This window comes from Adelges cooleyi, unplaced genomic scaffold (assembly GCF_023614345.1).
Source record: "Adelges cooleyi isolate 19-005CV unplaced genomic scaffold, UGA_ACOO_1.1 ACOO_flye_CR_arks_rails_tigmint_CR_PRNA_21, whole genome shotgun sequence".
NCBI classification, from domain to species: Eukaryota; Metazoa; Arthropoda; class Insecta; order Hemiptera; family Adelgidae; genus Adelges; species Adelges cooleyi.
In genome coordinates this window covers 8,096,264-8,114,505 of record NW_026095871.1, presented here as the reverse complement: position 1 = coordinate 8,114,505, position 18,242 = coordinate 8,096,264, and the positions used below count along the sequence as shown (strand labels likewise).

Sequence of the window (18,242 nt, the reverse complement as noted above, 5' to 3'; positions counted from 1 at the left end):
ATTGTATACCACCAATACAAAACCGCGGGCACCAAATCGTGGATATTTGATAAGGGTTTAATAATGTAGGCAATAAATGACAACAAATTAATTTCAATAATTTCCATTTGTTAATCTCGTGTTAATTTGTATTAGCTTTATACTATATAAATTGTTATAACCGTAAAAGGTAAGGTATCCTGCAGCCCACGCCGATCGCTGTTTTTTTTTTATTATTATTTTATCTTAGAGTTTGTATTTCTTGGTAATTATTCATAAAAATCTGAGGTCAATGCCCTCTACAAAAGCCTCTAAACAAAAAAAAAATACGTTATCAAAATCCGATCACTCTGCGAATGTTTGTCTTTAACGTTTTTTTAAAATAACTAGTTAGTTAGGATAAAAATCAAGGCCCTACCTGGTCTCGGGACGCAACTAGTGTGCTTTGAAACATACTTTGCTGTAAGCGTGCAGCGCTTTTTGAAAAAAATGTACAAGACAGATATTTGTACGGCTACGATTTTTTAAAATAAATATAACAATTTTCCCGATGAGCGACGATTTATCGTTTTTATTATTATACAATAAGCAATAACATAATGTTATGTGCTTGACTTACTCGTATCACACATGTCTGGCTACAAAACGTACAATATGAACCCGGCGGGCTACCGGAACTTTGTATCGAAAATACCATAAAGCACACATACCTGTATTATTATTTTGCCGTTTACGCTCGGTTTGTTATTGCAACACAAGAACACATCCTGACAAAACCTATCCCATTACAACAACAACAACATATAACAACGCATACACACACTTTAGTTGTGGTCGGTGACAGTGTGTTAAGTGTAAACGTCGCACTTTGTAATTTGATTATTGCCACATGACATCAAAGATCGACGACGGACGACGCCTAAGTCGGAGAGGTATAAATCATTATTGACAACCAGTGACGTGTGTGCGCCATTGAACGGCGTTTAGATGAGGAATTTGATGCAATTTTAATGCGAATCCGTAATGGTGTCCGTTTGGGGCTTTTATAGGTTTTACTGAGTTAAGTACGCGTTTATATGAATAATTTACAATTCACATCATATTTGGATGTTGGCAGCCTAAGCTATACTAACTTCACGAGTCCACTTTATCAATTTTGTCGTTATCGACAAACTTATGGTCGGTCCTAATAGCTAAAAACAATATCAGAAATTACTGTTTACAACAGCGAGGGGGCACGGTCATGGCAATATTGTTTAATTGTCAATTTTTAAAAAAAAAAAAGCATACCTGGATAAAAAAAACAACATGTTAATAATAATTTGATACCGTTTTCTTCCATCGTAATAATATAAAGAGGTCATGTTAACAGTATTTTTCCACAGGTAGGAGATATGTGCTTTATTTAGGTTTTTGTCTTTCCCGAAAAATATCAACAGTGGATTGGTCCCCTTTGTGCAGTAGCCATTCATATGACCGCGGGTCGGAAATTGAAACGCGCAAACGAATCCTCCGGAATGGAATAATATGATCATAATATTATTGTGAATAATCGTAATTCGGATTAATAATTATAATAAATAAACTCGAACCCGATTCCAATTACAGAAAGACAATAAATCCCTTTTCGGTTGTCGGCCGTGTAATTCGCTGGTATTGACAGTCAACATAAACTCAATTTAAATTCGAAATGAACCATTTTAATAACTTTCTACATTACACTGGTCCAAACGCTACGCTCTGACGTCCGCACAATATTATATTTTATAAATTCGTTGAAAACCCCAAGTACGGGTATGAAAAAAAAAACAACGTACAATTATTATATACTATTTGAGGTCGTTTCCGAGTTATACCTGAGAATGCATAGAGGTTGTTTTACTGTAATTGATCAATTAGGTCAAATACGAATATTAAACTATATTAAACTGTGGTAATTCACAGCCGGCAACCTCCCTCCATTGGATGGCTACTATATATCAGCTAATGGTAGCAGCCGACATTGGTCATGTACAAATTGACATTTAAATGTTATGCATTTGGAGTTTACAATTAATGATGTCCGAATAAGACGCGATGTCCTATAAATAACCAATGGCCGGACACGCTTACGCGTTGAACAGCGACTACTTAATTGGTCTAATTTACAATTCGCATTTTACAGGATGGATATATATAAATACATGTTTTTTTTACTGGGTCGATTCGTTAACGGTAATTTAAACTGCACCAATAGGTGTGCGTTTCTTAATGACTGTTAGAAAATGTGTATTAGAATTATTAGACCACTGTGGCAATATTTAAAGAGAGACTAGTTTAGGAAAGTTTCTCGAAGCCATTAAACCGAAAGACGCGTTTATTGATTCTTACTTTTTTTTTTCTTTTCACTCCAACTTCTTAGTTTTGTTTTGTTTTTTTTTAAATCCGAGCATTTTAATTGTTTGCCCCGCATTGCGTTAAACGGCTGAGAAAACGTTTATTTTACATAATGACAAATTAACACAGCGGTGGTTACTTTTTATTTGTTTAACTTGTTTTGTTTTTAACTAACTGGAGTTTTACCGGTAAAGACCTGATACGTATTTTATATTTATATTAATCGAGGAGAACTATGTGAATTTAAATTATTTTATTATTTTGTGATCATTGTTTATATACTGGAGTGAGGTATATATAAAAGGATGCAAAGATTGTATTTTGTAATATATACTTGCAAGATGGAGGTGGAACTTTCAGAAATTGGTTCAATTTGGAACGTATGAAGTTGAAAGGTTTAATTTATGACTTATTTTTCAGGGTGAAAGTATTTGATACTAAACTTTATCGACAGTTTATTGTGACGTCCAAAAAAGTTATAGATGTAGATTTTTTAAATTTTCAAGTCAGTTTATTACAGTTTCCCAAAATCCTCTGTTGAAAAGGCAAAAGCTAAAATCTTTATTATTGTGTAATTAGTGTATTTTTAAATGTTTAGATTTTTTATGCTTATCCACCATTGAGAAATCAATTAAGTTCTTAATAATTATTCCATACTTAAATTGTACTATTCAATTGAAACGTGATTAAGGCGAACACGGATAAATTGCACCACTGAGTAAATAAATCGAAATAACACGAGGTTTTACTGTCATAGAGGATTTGATGATAGTTTCAATAGAATCCAACTAAACACAGTTAGCCATTTATCATTCGACAATAGGTATTAGGCGACATACAAAGTCCTAGAATTCTATACGTTATACACTAACAAGGGATTTGCGGGTTCACACTAATTTTCCATTTCATTTATTAATCCATAGTATTTCACATTTAAATGTAATCAGGATTTAGTATAGCAGTAAGTTAATATGAAAAACATTACCGTCAAACCAACTAGGCAATCTAATATTATTCGATCATACATGATCTAAAACATAATTTATTTTTGTGAATTTAAGAGAACTAATGATCGACCTACAGGTTTTCCGATCGGGAACTCCTTTTCGAGGAGCACAGCCGATTACTTTTTTAAATTAATTTTTGCGATGAGAAAATCCTGTACCTAGGAACAAGTGAACAACGGTAACAATTATTGTAAATTGAAATACCTAAACGAGTCCCACGGGAAAACCCTATAGGATTTTTAACGTTATTAGCAGAGGATGGCATTAAGTCAAATATTATGAAGTAAGCGAAAAGGCGAGCTCAGCAGTGTGACCAGAATGACGAAATTTCATTTTTAATTTGTTTCGTGAATTCCTCTCCCTCTTACACGAGAACAAAAATAATCACATTAAGCGCTATTCTACTAATAAATGTATTTATTTAAACAATCTATTGACATAAATAAAAAATAATAATGGCGTATATTGAAAAAAACAATTTTCATAAACGCACTACTACCCTTCTTACCCTGTGCCCAGCGGTCACACTGTCGCTCACCTTCTTGATTACCTACTTCGTTGGACATTATACATACAATGTTACAGCTGTATATATGTTTGTTCTATGCGGTTATTAGAGACAGATCAAGACGTATTGCTAGACAGTATTATATTTAATGGATTACCTGATAGGCCGGCTTGTTGTAGCCGTACGGTCTTGTCTTGGGGTCCATGTCGAGAAATATGCACGCGGTATGCTCGATGCTGGAGAACACATAGGTGACTTCACCGTGCCTCTCCAGCACGGGCAACGCTAGCAAGACGATCAACACCCACGTGACCATGATGGCGGACGACGCGTTTCTTTCGGTGCGCACGTATATGGACGCTATGGGATGGACCACGGCCAAGAACCGGTCCAGCGACATGAGCACCAGGGTGTAGACGCTGGCGTAGGCGGTCACCACGATCAGGTATTGGACCATTTTGCACCAGACGTCGCCGAACGGCCAGTACGGCAGCATGTAGTCGACCGCGGTGAAAGGCACGCAGAACACGATGAACAACAGGTCGGCCAGCGCCAGGTTTATGATCAACAAGTTGGTCGTGCTCCGCATCTGTTGGTTGGCCATCACCACGATGACCACCAGTAAGTTGCCCAGAAGTCCGACCACGACGATGATGCCGAACAGTATGGGCACGGCCAACGAAACGATTTGTTCCACCTATAAAAAACAAAAAAATACAATTGTAAAAAAACCCAAGTCGTTCCAAGTGTGTTTTCGTGGAGATAATCTCCTCTTATCTTCTAATTTCCAGCTCGGACATGCCTCGCTTTCCCGTTTGTTATAAATTCATTTTTCTGTTTCTTTTTATGTAGTAAAACATATGGCCTTCGTCGGAAAAAAAATGAAAATGTCTTGAAATCAAAACGGTTAAGAAAAAAAAAACAAAGTCTTTATGATGAAACAAACATCCACGTGAGAAACTTTTTTTTTTTATGTCCTCAGAGTAGAATTAAAATCAACTAATGTCGATACGTATGATTTTTTTATTGGGTAAATAGAAAAGTGAATGTCAGAATTAATAAAAAGAAAAAAACGCATTACGTTATTTTGTGTTAAAAATGTATTGTTTGTGGCATAGCAAAATAGTTTTACCGTTAACTAAAAAAAAAAAGGACTGTCATACTGGTTTTGTGATATTTTGAGGCAATTTGTAACATCATCATCAATAATAATATAAAGTATAAACTAAACAAATAATAAAAACTGTAACAGCAAATAAAAAACCTAGTTTAAATTTCAATAAGATCTTCAATAATTATTCTCCAACAACCAACGACTTTAGGTCGTCAAAATATTTTAAACTGCTGTGTATTATGCTAGCATCGTCATTAGTCAAAGTCAATTAATTCGAGTACTTGATGTATATTTTAATTAGCTTAATTGTATCAACTGCTTTGTTAATAGATTGTGAGAAACACGCACTTTCATTTATCTAATGACAATATAACGCTTTTATTAATTAACATATTGCATCCCGCCCTATGCGTGATATGAGCTCGTACACATCATAACGTGTGCTCGGTGTGTATAAATTATACGATGAGACTCTAAAAATGTACCTAATAACTTATCGTCATTAAAGATATATAATTATTTGAATGCCGTCGAGTTGACCCTGCTAAATAATTATTGCTAACGAATTGTTACTGGCGCGGTGGATTTGGTCTACCGCAGCATGTAATGAGGTCGACTTAGTATTAGAGCTAACATACACGAAGGTCTACTTGGAGTACTTCTTATGTCGGTTAATCGTCAATCAGCTTCGGGTATGGACGAATAAACCGGCTTACCACCTATCCGCAAAGTCTTTGAGCTGTTTTATTAATTGAGCGCTCATAAACCCCTATTAAAATATTGTAAATTCAAATCACTATGAACCTTCTCGCTGATTACAGGAAACTACAGGTATTTAACTTTTGGTTGTCCGTATTTAGCGCCAAGGAGAGTTTTCAGACAAAATACATCTTCGTCATATCTACTCTCATGTCCAGACTTAAATTCAAAATCAACGTCGTACAAAGCGAAATACACACAAATGCCACGGAAAATAGTCATACTAACAGTATAGTAATGAATCCAAATAATATATAAAAAAAACATTTTAGTAATTTTTAAGTATTTAGAAAAATATTTAGTCATCACAATAAAGTATTTAAAAACGATTTGGTAGTCTTGTAATTTTATTACTTTTGATTTTGATTTTTTCTTAATTTGTAACTAAATACATTTTGGTTGAGTAATTGGCCCACTCCAGCTGGTACACTTTTGACTTGACTCTCATGAGTTATTATAGTTGGCGACGAATATCAGTCAGTCTACATTCTTAGTTTCCGAGAAAAATGTGTGTCTTACATCAGATTGATCACCCTGTATGTAAAAAACACAGGTTCCGTCTTGCCTCGAATAGAATATATACATTTTACATTTAAGACAGAAGATATACACTGTTGATATTAGTGGGGACATTTTTTTACGAATTCAATTGGAAAGAATTGGCGCTGTAAGGTTCGAACAGAAATTTTAGTTTTGGTGATTTTGTTGTTTGCATTTTTTAGTATAAAATAATATCTGGTATTTTGAAGTTATTTTGAAGAAAAAAAATATTTCCAAATCGATATAGGAATAGTTGCACACAAATGTGCAAAATGAAACACCCCAGAGCTCTATTTAAGTGCATACTGCATAACATGCATATTTTATGCTCTGCATTTAGCGGTTGGCGCTTTGATTTGTGTTCTCATAAAACGGTATATTAGCATTACTTCCGAGTTTATAGAACGATAATGCGCCAATTCAGTTTACCGTTGCAAATTTAATCCATTAGTCATACAACTACTTCTTATGAATATTTCAACGGTTGCGACAATGCACCGCACCACGCGCAAGCGTTAAAATACCATTTTCGTTTCGGACTAATTTTAAGGTTGATGCTGAAGATAATTTTCGAACCGAAGACAATATTATAGTATTATCCTGACTCGGCTATATACAAATTGCTCGTTTATAAACATTGTACCGCTAAATCGTTTCCGTGTAAAACAATTGTTTACACTAGTAATAAGTAAATGTACATATTGTATATTATTACGTCAATTATGAGTTAGAAAAATTATTTCAATTTGTCTACTGCCGTTTGTTGTGTCTTGCGTTTAATACCCGTATTGCATGCAGCCAACACCGGAAATAAAAAAAAAAAATGGAAAAAGCCCTTGTGGGCCTAATAGGCTGGATATAGTAGTGCATCAATCACTGACGGAGTAGCAGCATAAAAAAATAGAAATGCTTTTTCCTCTCAATCTTATATACCTTGTCCCCTTTCGCCGGACATTATTATTGCCATCATTACCGGCGGTGCCCACCGAGGGATAAGAGGCGCGCAGTTCAATTTGTTGCGGGATTTTTGGTCAATTCAACAACGGTAACCACCGCGTAGACGATAAATTCCTTATCTGGCCGACCGGAGGCGTTTAAGTGGCGTCGATTTATCACCTAACTCGCGACCTAACTTTTATCCGGCGAAAAAGTAATAATAAGCATATCCGCGCGCACCACCGTCGAAATCTCGTTGCCTACTTCCAGGTGAATAATGGCCGTAGGCAACATTTGCAATGTATTGGACTTTTATATATATATATATATATATATATGTATATTATATTTTACAATAAAAACGTACCGATATAATATAATTTGTAAATATAAAATGTGATATACAGAAATTGTCTCGCGTCTTATATAAATAAAATCCTAATGCATAATGAATATAATTAACAGGGAGGGCACAGACGCTAACGGATGTCGATCCGTTATTATGCCAAAGTTGTGTTTACGAGAGAGAGAGTCGAAGAAACACTTTCGAAAACTCCAATCAGCAGTAAAAATACTGTAGCGCCGAAACCGGCAATTGACAGTATTGACAACCGAACAATCGGCTAAGCGGTGAACTTGGAAAATGGGAAATATTTTGTTGAACCACGCAGACTTATTTCGAAAAAGTTTTGAAATGTACATAAACGTTTGCCGTTCTTTTGTTTAACCTAACCTAACCTAACCTATATAGGCGTCCGCACATTAAACGAAAAACGTTGAACGGGGTAATACAGTGTTCAGGATTCAGTCACGTACCGGCAATGGGGGGTCATAACCGACGGGGAAAAGTTGACAAAAATAATATAACTGTTGGATTTTTTCTCCTTTCTCAAATATTTGAGTTCCTCCAAAATAAATATAGGTTACTGGTGTGAGATTTTTTTTCTTTAACTTCGACAAAAAATAATTTTATCATATAAAAAAAATAAAAATTACAAGATGACATGGAAAATCTTAAATTCACAAAATTCGAATGACTCACCTATTTGTCAAAAAAAAATTTGCAGATACTACTACATGGGGAAATTTTATAATTGTTGACGTTATTATTTTATGAAAAAATTTAGTACATTTCAAATGTACGGCGTAGGGAAAAACACCAATTTTTAGCAACAAAAATTATTTACCTCGGCGAGTATACGTCATTGCTTCGTTTGTTGTAAGTGAGTATATGTTCAGAGTTCAACCGTTAAAATTAGTTTTATTATATTATTCTTGTTATTGATTCGTTATGGTCGCCTTTTTTTTTTTTGTTTTTTTTTGCGGATATAAAAAACAAATTTTGACCGAATAACACGTGCGAGTAATGAGCACTTTGACATTAGTTGTTGTGAAACTTTTCGATTCATCAAATATCCATTGTGCGCTGTGTGTAGGACAGGCTGCTGTGTCAATCAGGTTGCCTACCCACTCGTACTCCTTCCTCCCGGATTGTTCATACTTTGTTATTTTTATAAAACCGTATTCATATAAATGCATAATATATGATACATTCGTTGAAATGTTACACCACTGTTTTTATTATGATTAACTCGGAGAGACTGGAGAAAGAAACGAATTCCCATCGTGACATTCGTTTTTCTTCAAAGTATCTCTGTGTTCGTCACACTTAACTCAATTATCTGGAGCCGCCCACACCTTAGTGTTGAGCTTTCGCCGCCGAGTTTTCATATTGTTTTCAATTACCTCGGCTAGTTGCGCGACCGTGGTTTTTTATTTTTATTTTTTTCTAAAGCGGGGGAAGATTTCGTTCACCTTTTCTTTTTATACAATACCAAATCAAGGGAAAGCGCGCCCCAAGTCTACGCCCCCTCCCCCCCCAACGTGCAAGCGCCCTTTAAACATGCTGAACGCGCATTTTGTGTCTCGCGCGAAAATGGCCAAAGTCATCATTTGCGGTTTGAAATCGTTTTAAGTACAAATAGACCATTACTCCATATTTATAAAGTGTAAATAAATGTACAATTATGTTTAGTTGGAAATAACTTAAATAATAATAATCGATAATTACACCACAAAGATAGCAATGTACACAGTTTTATTAAAATCACATATTTTACGATTTTTGAAATACCCGTGTGATAGTTAATAAACCCGAAACCGCATATTTATTTAATATAAATTTTTATAAGATTTATATTATAAAAAAGGCGGAAATCGGTACGCTTCAAAGCTTTAAGCAATTGTTTACATTGCTTTGTATGGTCTGTTCTCCAGTCTTATGTCCATCGTCATTACCACACGGCAATCTGTTTATTCTTATTATTTTCTCCCCACCCGACGTGCTCAATCTATTCTCCTAAGGCTTTCCTATTTTTGGAACCAATTTGCAACTACCTCTCGTGTATGTATTTTATTTCCTATCTTGTCCTCGGCAATCACTCGGCGCTCGTTCGTCTTTCCGCTATTTTATATGCTAATATTTCCCACCTTTTAACATAGAATACACATGTTATTACTTATATTGCTATGGCAACTTATTAAAATTATCAATAAAATATAAATAGAGAAAACAAACGAATAAAACAGCCGATATAAGATATTATGATAATGATGAGAATATATTGAGTGATAGAGACAAAAACGGAAAATTAATCTTTTCTTTACGGTCTTAACTCAGTCTCCAAACAGTCTTTATTTGAAAATTTAAAACAAGCTTTGGTTTGTTGTCTTGGCTAGAATCTAGGACTTTTTTCCCCTTCTAATTTGACACATTTGTGGGAGTGTTTACAGACCTACGTGTCGGTACCACTGGCCTCGCGACCGTCCCACAGAATACTCACTGAACTGTATACAGTTCAGTGAACCTACTCTTATCTTTGATAGGTATCGAGTTTTGTCATACAAAACACCTGACTCCTCTTCGTGCTATACGTCGGTACAAATTACATTATATGTTTCACGTTTTCTCTCACAGTGTATAAAAAAAGATACAATATTGCAATATAGTTTAACTCGATACCTACTGACGCGGCCCGACCGAAAGCAGCAGATAAACGAGAGCGATGATCAAACGATTTGCATTGTTCAAGTACGTTTATACATATTACTATAAATAATACTGAGGGGATCCGGAATAAATTGAAAACGCCGTAGGCAATAAATTAGCCGAATAATGAGAGAAGATGAGGTCTACATGTCTACATAGTTGATAATAACCCACCTGTGCATGCGTTTCGTTATCAATAAATAATTAAATTTAATATTAGGTATAAGATCACGAATCCAATCGGAACGGAGGGGAATAAAAGCTCTGTCTCCGGTTAAGTACAATATACAACGACAGGAGAATAATAGTAATGAAAAAATACTTAAAATATTAAAATACTATTAATCATTCGTTTAAAAATAGCACCTAACGCGCGATAATACGGGGTTCGGTTATTTGATATAACAACATTATCCGGGTCGTCGCGTTCATCGATATATCAAATTTTTTTTGCGACCCTTTACAGCAATTTTATATATATAAAAAAAAACTATTGATATCGATGACATTGCAAACAAAAACCGGCCAAAGAGTTTTGACCATTTTAATTATCGGTCTGACCATCTGTGCGGATTTTGAACGTGGGCCAACTTCACTATTTGTGTGTGGCATAATATTGTCACGCCGACTTATAAAGGTTGGACGACCAAAATCCAATGTCGACCCACTCTGCCTCGTGGGTAAAAAATAATAAATAATTTGTAAACTTTGCCGTAAAAAATACAGCTGTTTGTCAATAAATAAAGTGGTGTTATGATATTATAATGAAGGAAATGTTTGGAGGCATAGTACGGTATAATACGTATTATACTTTAATCTCGTGTGTAATCGCACACCATCGAAGTGTTAAGATTTACCTGCGGAATTCCTAGTCCTATACTGAATATCGCCAGCTGTTGCATAATATACAAACTGTATTAAAGAGATTAATATAGAACTGCCGTCGAAGCGCTTTCAAGTATGGCATTATATGCTTGTGATTAAAGCTAGGTAAATTATGTTATAATATGTATGTGCTGTATTGATCAAGGCAAACAAGTTAACATACGAGGTAGAGCATTCGTTTGGTATAAGACAACAAAAATCAGTATTTTCATTAAAAAAAAAGTCATATCTTCTAGTATCACGAAAGTCTTATGCACATGTTCAATACACTTTGTAGATATTTATCTAAATTAAAAATATTCATTTTTAAAAATTTTTAATTAAATATTTAAACTATTCCGTTGGTACAAGTTGTAAAACTAAGTACCAAAATGGAAAAAAAATTGTGAGCCTTTTTCCCCAGTAACGTTGAAACTATTTGTGTAGAAAATTTATCGCGAAAACATAACATGCATAAGAGCTTAAGACCTTTTCATTCTCAGGTCACGCCATTTAGAGTTTTGCACTTAATAACGGCGACAAAAACAATCGGTTTACAAGTTTAAACATTTATCTGGCCCCCAAAAACTTTTTTAATGATATTATTCGTTTCGGTATCAATCGAACGTGCGTTTTATTTTAGTCTCAAAGAAAACTTTTCCTAAAAAAAAAACAACAAATATAAAAAAAAAACTGTATAACAAAAAATAAAGGAGAATTCGAAGGTACATAAAACAGTACAATTTTTTTTACAACTCCGTATTTGTTTTTTGGCGTCGTTCCTTTGCATAAAGGTCGTATGGCCAACTGATACATCGGCCAACAATATTCAAAACGGTTATGTAACGGTCGTTAAGTAAATACAACAACAACCAATTGATATAAAATCGTTTCACAGACATAAAATGAATTAAAAGAGAGCAGTTATACAGTTTGTACATGAAATAACGTTACAATAATATATTTATGATATTTTGTTTGAATTTTTATTAGAAATATACTAGATAAATACTAAAAAAAAATGTTAAAATACATATTTATATTTATATTTTAGCAAAGATATAATGGCGGTATAGGTGATATATTTAGTTCACTTTAAAATATATTTCATAAAATAAATTAGTGATTAGTCACCAGGTTAGGTTAGGTCACAGTGTCTCTCGTTTAGTACTGAATAAGAATCCTTATAGCCCTTGTTTGTATTTGACTACCTCAAAATGTATCTATGTTTTGTTGAGATAACAACTGGCAAATTTGTTTTTTATATAAACCTATAGAGGCGCTGATGAGGTATAATTGCAGAGATGGTTAAAATGTAAAAAATGTTGGATTCAACAATGGCCATGCCCATATAGTATTCCACTCATAAATTAATGTTCTTGTTATCATTATTATATCTCTAATCTAATAACCTGATTTCCTGTCTATATACTAGTTTTTAACTCGGTTAAGATTACAAAAAAATATTTGTTATCAAACAGACTTACAATATAACAGATATAACATACTTTTGGGTTTAAGACGTTTTTTTTCATTAAAAAAATGTTATTAACTGCTACATTTTCATGGCATAGCCCTCCTTATATTATTTTAACCCAAATTCTTTGTAAGTTTGAAGGGTATGATTGTTTGGTATTGTTATGATAAATAATAAGTAAAGTATTAAAAAAATAGTGAAAAAACGGGATGATAAAGTTCTCTTATTATTGTTTAGCTGTTGTTTGCAACAGAAAGATGATCTTTATTTTGATTTTTTTTTCAACGCTTTCTTGTTTTTGCCGGTTATATCCATAATATTACAATATTATATATATATGTATAATAGAACTTATTTTGAGCAAATATCGTTTGTGAATTACCCTCTTTCGAATGGTAATATATTATATACCCGAGAAGATGGAATAGCATGGGTGTGTATTATATAGTTTAAATGTATATTGTATGTACACTATATAAGGTATAGTTTGGAAAAATAGTTTTTCACGAGTGTTTAGTCTAGCTCTTTATTTATATTTTTTTTTTTTAGCCATCGAGATGATGATAAATTTTAACGTTTATTGGGCGGGTGTAATACATAACAAGCCGAGAAAATGCAATTCTAGTATATCTGAACGGCTAATGTATTTATTTATTTTTTTACTATAAAGATAGAAAGAGAGAGAGTGGTAGAGGAATGATGAGAGTCGAAGAAGGTTACAAATCGTTATTGAACATTTCCCTACGACCTCGGCGGGTGCTTGGCGTCCGCACATAATATAAATTTATATGTTCACACGAAGAAAGCCCAGTGTATTATATAACATAATATATAAAACCTGTGTGGCGTGTATATAATAGATATATGATAATAATAATATGCGTCGGATGCACTTGTAGTTGACGCCCTTCGTCGTTATCGCTGGTACATCATGTTTGTGTGTGTGTTATGCATTTCTGTACAGAGACATTTCTATACAGATAACATTAGGAATGTGTCATACATCATAAAGTTTAGGAGTCATCTCAGTAGCACGAAAAATTAGAGAGCTTAGCTTGAGATGATTGGCTTGGGCATCTCGAGAGAAGCAGGAAAGTAAAATAGTAAAACAAGTGAGATGGATTGGTGTAGGGAGGTAGAACAACTAAAAAGAGAAGATTTTTACAAGTGTACAGGTTGTAAAAAATAAGTATACTATACAGAACGACTTGACTAAAAGAAGATTTAACTGTTGAGGTTGCGATTTTTTGCCATGTTAAAAACTATAGTTAAATTTACAACCTGTTGTACGGTTTATACTTTGTGAAAAGTTTGTGACGAATATAGATTTATCAATTGTATCGTCTCTTTTTTAAATATAATTTTACTTTTATAACTTTGATTTTTATACGTTTAGGTATCTTTGTACGCTCTAAGCCACTATAGCATTGGCAATAAATAGTTTTCATTATCTAAAAACTACGACTCCGTGGTGTACAGTGTGATTTGCCAAGAAGACAACAAGGTTTCTGCCAACTTTTTCCTGCGCCCCGTTAATTAGTTTACTCGGATGGATTTTGTTTGCTAAAAGGTAACAACATTTAACACGTCCTGATTTCTAGGCGGTAAAAAGCGTATTGATGATCCGCTTAGTCTTTACACACATTTCTGACGGTTCTGAAAGGGACTACGGAAAACCTCATATGACGGATCGCCTTGAATTGATTCCGCTCTCTCCCCTGTCTAATCTACAATAACAAAATACCATACATCACTCCCTCTTTTCGCCTCAGACCCACTACAGAAAGTCTTGAATGTGAAAATGTTCAAAAACCGTTTCGTATTGTTAAAAATCGTTACACAAATTGCGCAATTTCGCAAAGTGTTTAGTACTTATTCTGTTCAACACGCATAGTAATAATAAATAACAATAATAATATAGGTATGTTTAAAAAATATTTTATTCAAAATTACATACCTTTTATTAGCAATAACAACACATAATAATTTGAAATTTGTTAAAAAAAATTGTCAGGCACAAATTGCAGGGGGGTAGTATTAATTACTTTGGCCTAAAATGGGAAATTAAGAAGTGTGTACACCTCTTCTGCAGAAAGGGGCCACAATTTTCATTATTTTCGGTACGTTTGATGTTGACAAATATGTCATTTTTTAGGGTGTCCTCGATTATTAAGGTCAGCTAAATTATGTATGTTTTCTTATTACAGAGAGACCTGTCAAATGCGGAAATTTAATATGGACCCACAACAAAGTCCGCTATTGAAAAATGCCAACCGTCACTAAAGTAATAAAACAATTTTTTTTAATTTTATATAATTTATAATATTGTTTATTATTATTATTTTTTTTTTGATGAAAAAACTTTATTTTTTATTTAAACATATTTAATTATACTATGTATTACATTGTTAATATCGACGAAGTAAAATTTTTTTTCCATTTTATGTACATTACACGTGTACCAAAAAGATGATTTAACAACGTTATCAAATAATTGGTTTTTAAAAATAGTTTTCGATCATTGAATATTCAATATTGAAAATATGTTTTCGAATAAGAATTTCTTTGGACTTCATTAAATGAAACTAACGTTTATATTAATTATTGTCATAGTTGAACTAATCTTCTCTCGATCATATTTTTAAAGCGCTTCAGATTTTTTTAATTTGTGTACAGCATAATATTGGATTGATTGGGCGAGCGATACTACACAAGTGCTTTACACTGCTTTACACATGGAAACATTATTTCGCATCCTGAAATGACCGAGCGTTTTTCTTTTGTTTCGCGGCCCTAAAAGCATAATATAATAAATAAACTAGGTGCGCCGTATTATTAAATTCGTCAACAAGGTAAAAGCTACCGTTAACGTTGAAGTTAACAAGTACAGCACTGGCAGGGAAGTACGTCGACCGAGTTAGTTCGGCTGAACCGTATTCGTCCTTGTGGTAAGGCACAATAATAGTATATAGGCATAGTTTCAATTTGTGAAAATAGTGACGGCCATTGTCGCTGTCCAACGTTACCTACATGGGCGACAATCGTTGTGTTTTATTATATTTTTTATTATCATGTCATAATATTATTATGTTTTTAGATTGCACGAATTTACCGAGTTGCCTACGTTATATTTAACAATAATGGCACAAAAATAAATGAAATAAGGAACGAATAATAAATATTTAAAAGGCCCTTCGAAATATACATATTCAATTGTTGTGGTAAATTGTATTTTTTTTTATATTTTACTCGAAATCGTTGAAAATTAAATTCGTTTCTGGCTAACGTATTTCGAGTAAAAGAAAAATCTACTTACATTTTTATTTTGGCCAATATTGTCAACGCCAGAATGTGCCGAAATGAAAAAAAAAATAATGTCACATTTGGGGTTTTTGTTGGCTTTTGTGCATTTTACTATATACTTGCACTTCAACGTGTATGTTATGTTGTATTGTATTTTGCCCGTAAATTCTTTTAAACAGTTTCCCTAGTATTCTTTGTATGAAAAAAAAACTACATATATATAATACCTTGTAGTATGATATATTAATTTACTTTGGTCGACCTATGCTACTTCAAACACGATGTAATATTTTTGTTATTACTTTTATACCTACGTTGCTGATCGACAAATTTGCGTAGTTGAAATAGTATTTTTTTTTCATGTTCAATTCCCCCCCCCACTTTTCTCTTCCCATCTCTTATCCTTACCCTAAATTTTCTCCCATAACTTTCCTTTTTCCCTTCCCGTCTTCTCGACCGCTCTTCTCTTGATGTCGCAAATTCAGGTTTGGATAGCCGATCGTAAGGTTAGGTTAGGTTACATGTTAGTTAGATAAAACTCATGATTTTTGACACAAATTTTCGCAGACCTTGTAATAATCTTGTCAAGCGTTTAGGGACTTTTACACTACTTTTTTCCGGATAGTATAACTTGTAACTTAACGAGTTACTTGAATGGAAAAACTTACTCATCACCGGTGTGCGTGTGTGTGTGTATTTGCCATTACACATAAATATAAAGAGAGTTGAAATTTATACGATCGGGCATCTTTTGGAGCGCATGAATTATTAATAATAACCGATTGCGTAGCCAAACTCGTGTACGTCGTATACATAAATACAAGATGCTGTTGTTTTTCGTTTACTCTAAGCACTAGGAAAACGAACGAAGTGTTTGTTTTCGTTTTCGATTTCTAGAAAAGACAAATAATAATAACAATGAAAAAACATCAAAGACAAAAAATGTACATACAAAAATATACATATTATGTTATTATGATGTATACTTTACACAACAGTACTTCTGCAATCTAATAATAATTAAAAATATTGACCGTTCTTTGTAATCACATTTTTCGCCATCTTTATTCAAATCGCAAGTTGTAAAACGCTCACAGAGAATTTTTATATTATGCAAGCTGATTCGCCCGTCATGAATATGGGCCATGTCTTAAATATGTAAATTGTATACTTCCCGTAGATTATTGCTCCCATTCGAATACAAGCATGCACTATACGAAACGCCAGTATCTCGCAGTTTTATTATTTTTGGAAAATTAAACAACAAAACCATCAAATTAAAGATATTTCGACGAATAAAATAGTTACGTCTTATAGAATGTACAGGTATATTGAGTCAAATATTTATATACCATTTACAGAAAATATGGTTTTGATATTCTAAGGGTAAGACTGAGCAACAAACACCGTAATTATTTGAGTTAAACAAAAAAAAGTTGGAGATTAATAAAATTAATAATTTTGTTCGGAATTTAACAAGCGGATCGCTATAATTCTTCACAGTTTTATGACGTTAGACTCGACGGTAAATTAACTAATGTACCGTGGACACACTTTTTCCTATAAAAAGGGTTTAGGCGATCACTCGGTACGACACCGGAGCCGTTGAAACAATAATAACGCTATAATATGGTATTGTACTATTATATTGTACTTGTTTGATAGCACACATAACGCGTTTTCTTAAAAAAAACCCCGTGGACCGTTTCGGTTGAGTGTGCGAGTATGCGATAACGTTTTTTAAACGGCCAACGATCGAATGGTAAATGGGCCAAAGGTGTGTAGGTAATAAACGCCAATCGTAATCCAATATAAAAAAAAAAAAACGGTTCTGAGCTTCAGGTGTGTATTTTTAGAACAACTCGACACACTTATACTATAACACTACACTGTGTTCACTGTGGTCTTGCGGTTTATGTCGAGTTGGGGAATGCACAATAACATAATATGTATATTGTGGAGCGTTAAAAAACGAAACGGAATTCGGCACTCGACACATCGACTCGAAGGGATGTGCGTTAGATTTACCGATTTCACATTGGTTTCCGAGTACCGGGGAGGGAATTGTGTGGGCAAAGGGGAGGGCGAGTTGTATTAAACCCTGTCTGTTCTGCCGTGACGGTCCCGTGGACATTATTGTGTAATACACGCATGCACGTTTTTATTGTATTATGTATATTTAGGTAATTACACATGTTGCCGGTTTCGGGGTGCGGTATTTATTTATGGGTTTATTAGGGAAAATGTTTAGCTGTAATTAAATTACAGTTATGACAATCGTTGTTGTTATATTATTATTATTTGATTGCCGCCGGTTGATATAGCCGGTG

The 18,242-nt window shown here is 33.7% G+C and overlaps 1 protein-coding gene across 1 annotated transcript in view; it reads right to left on the bottom strand.

Moving 5' to 3' along the window:
* Window positions 1-18,242, bottom strand: part of LOC126834094 (allatostatin-A receptor-like) — a 119,139-nt gene that overhangs the window by 88,024 nt on the left and 12,873 nt on the right. Inside the window, exon 2 of the mRNA XM_050565778.1 lies at window positions 4,028-4,567. Within this exon, the coding sequence (XP_050421735.1) occupies window positions 4,028-4,567 (540 nt within the window). The remainder of the gene's footprint in view (window positions 1-4,027; window positions 4,568-18,242) is intronic.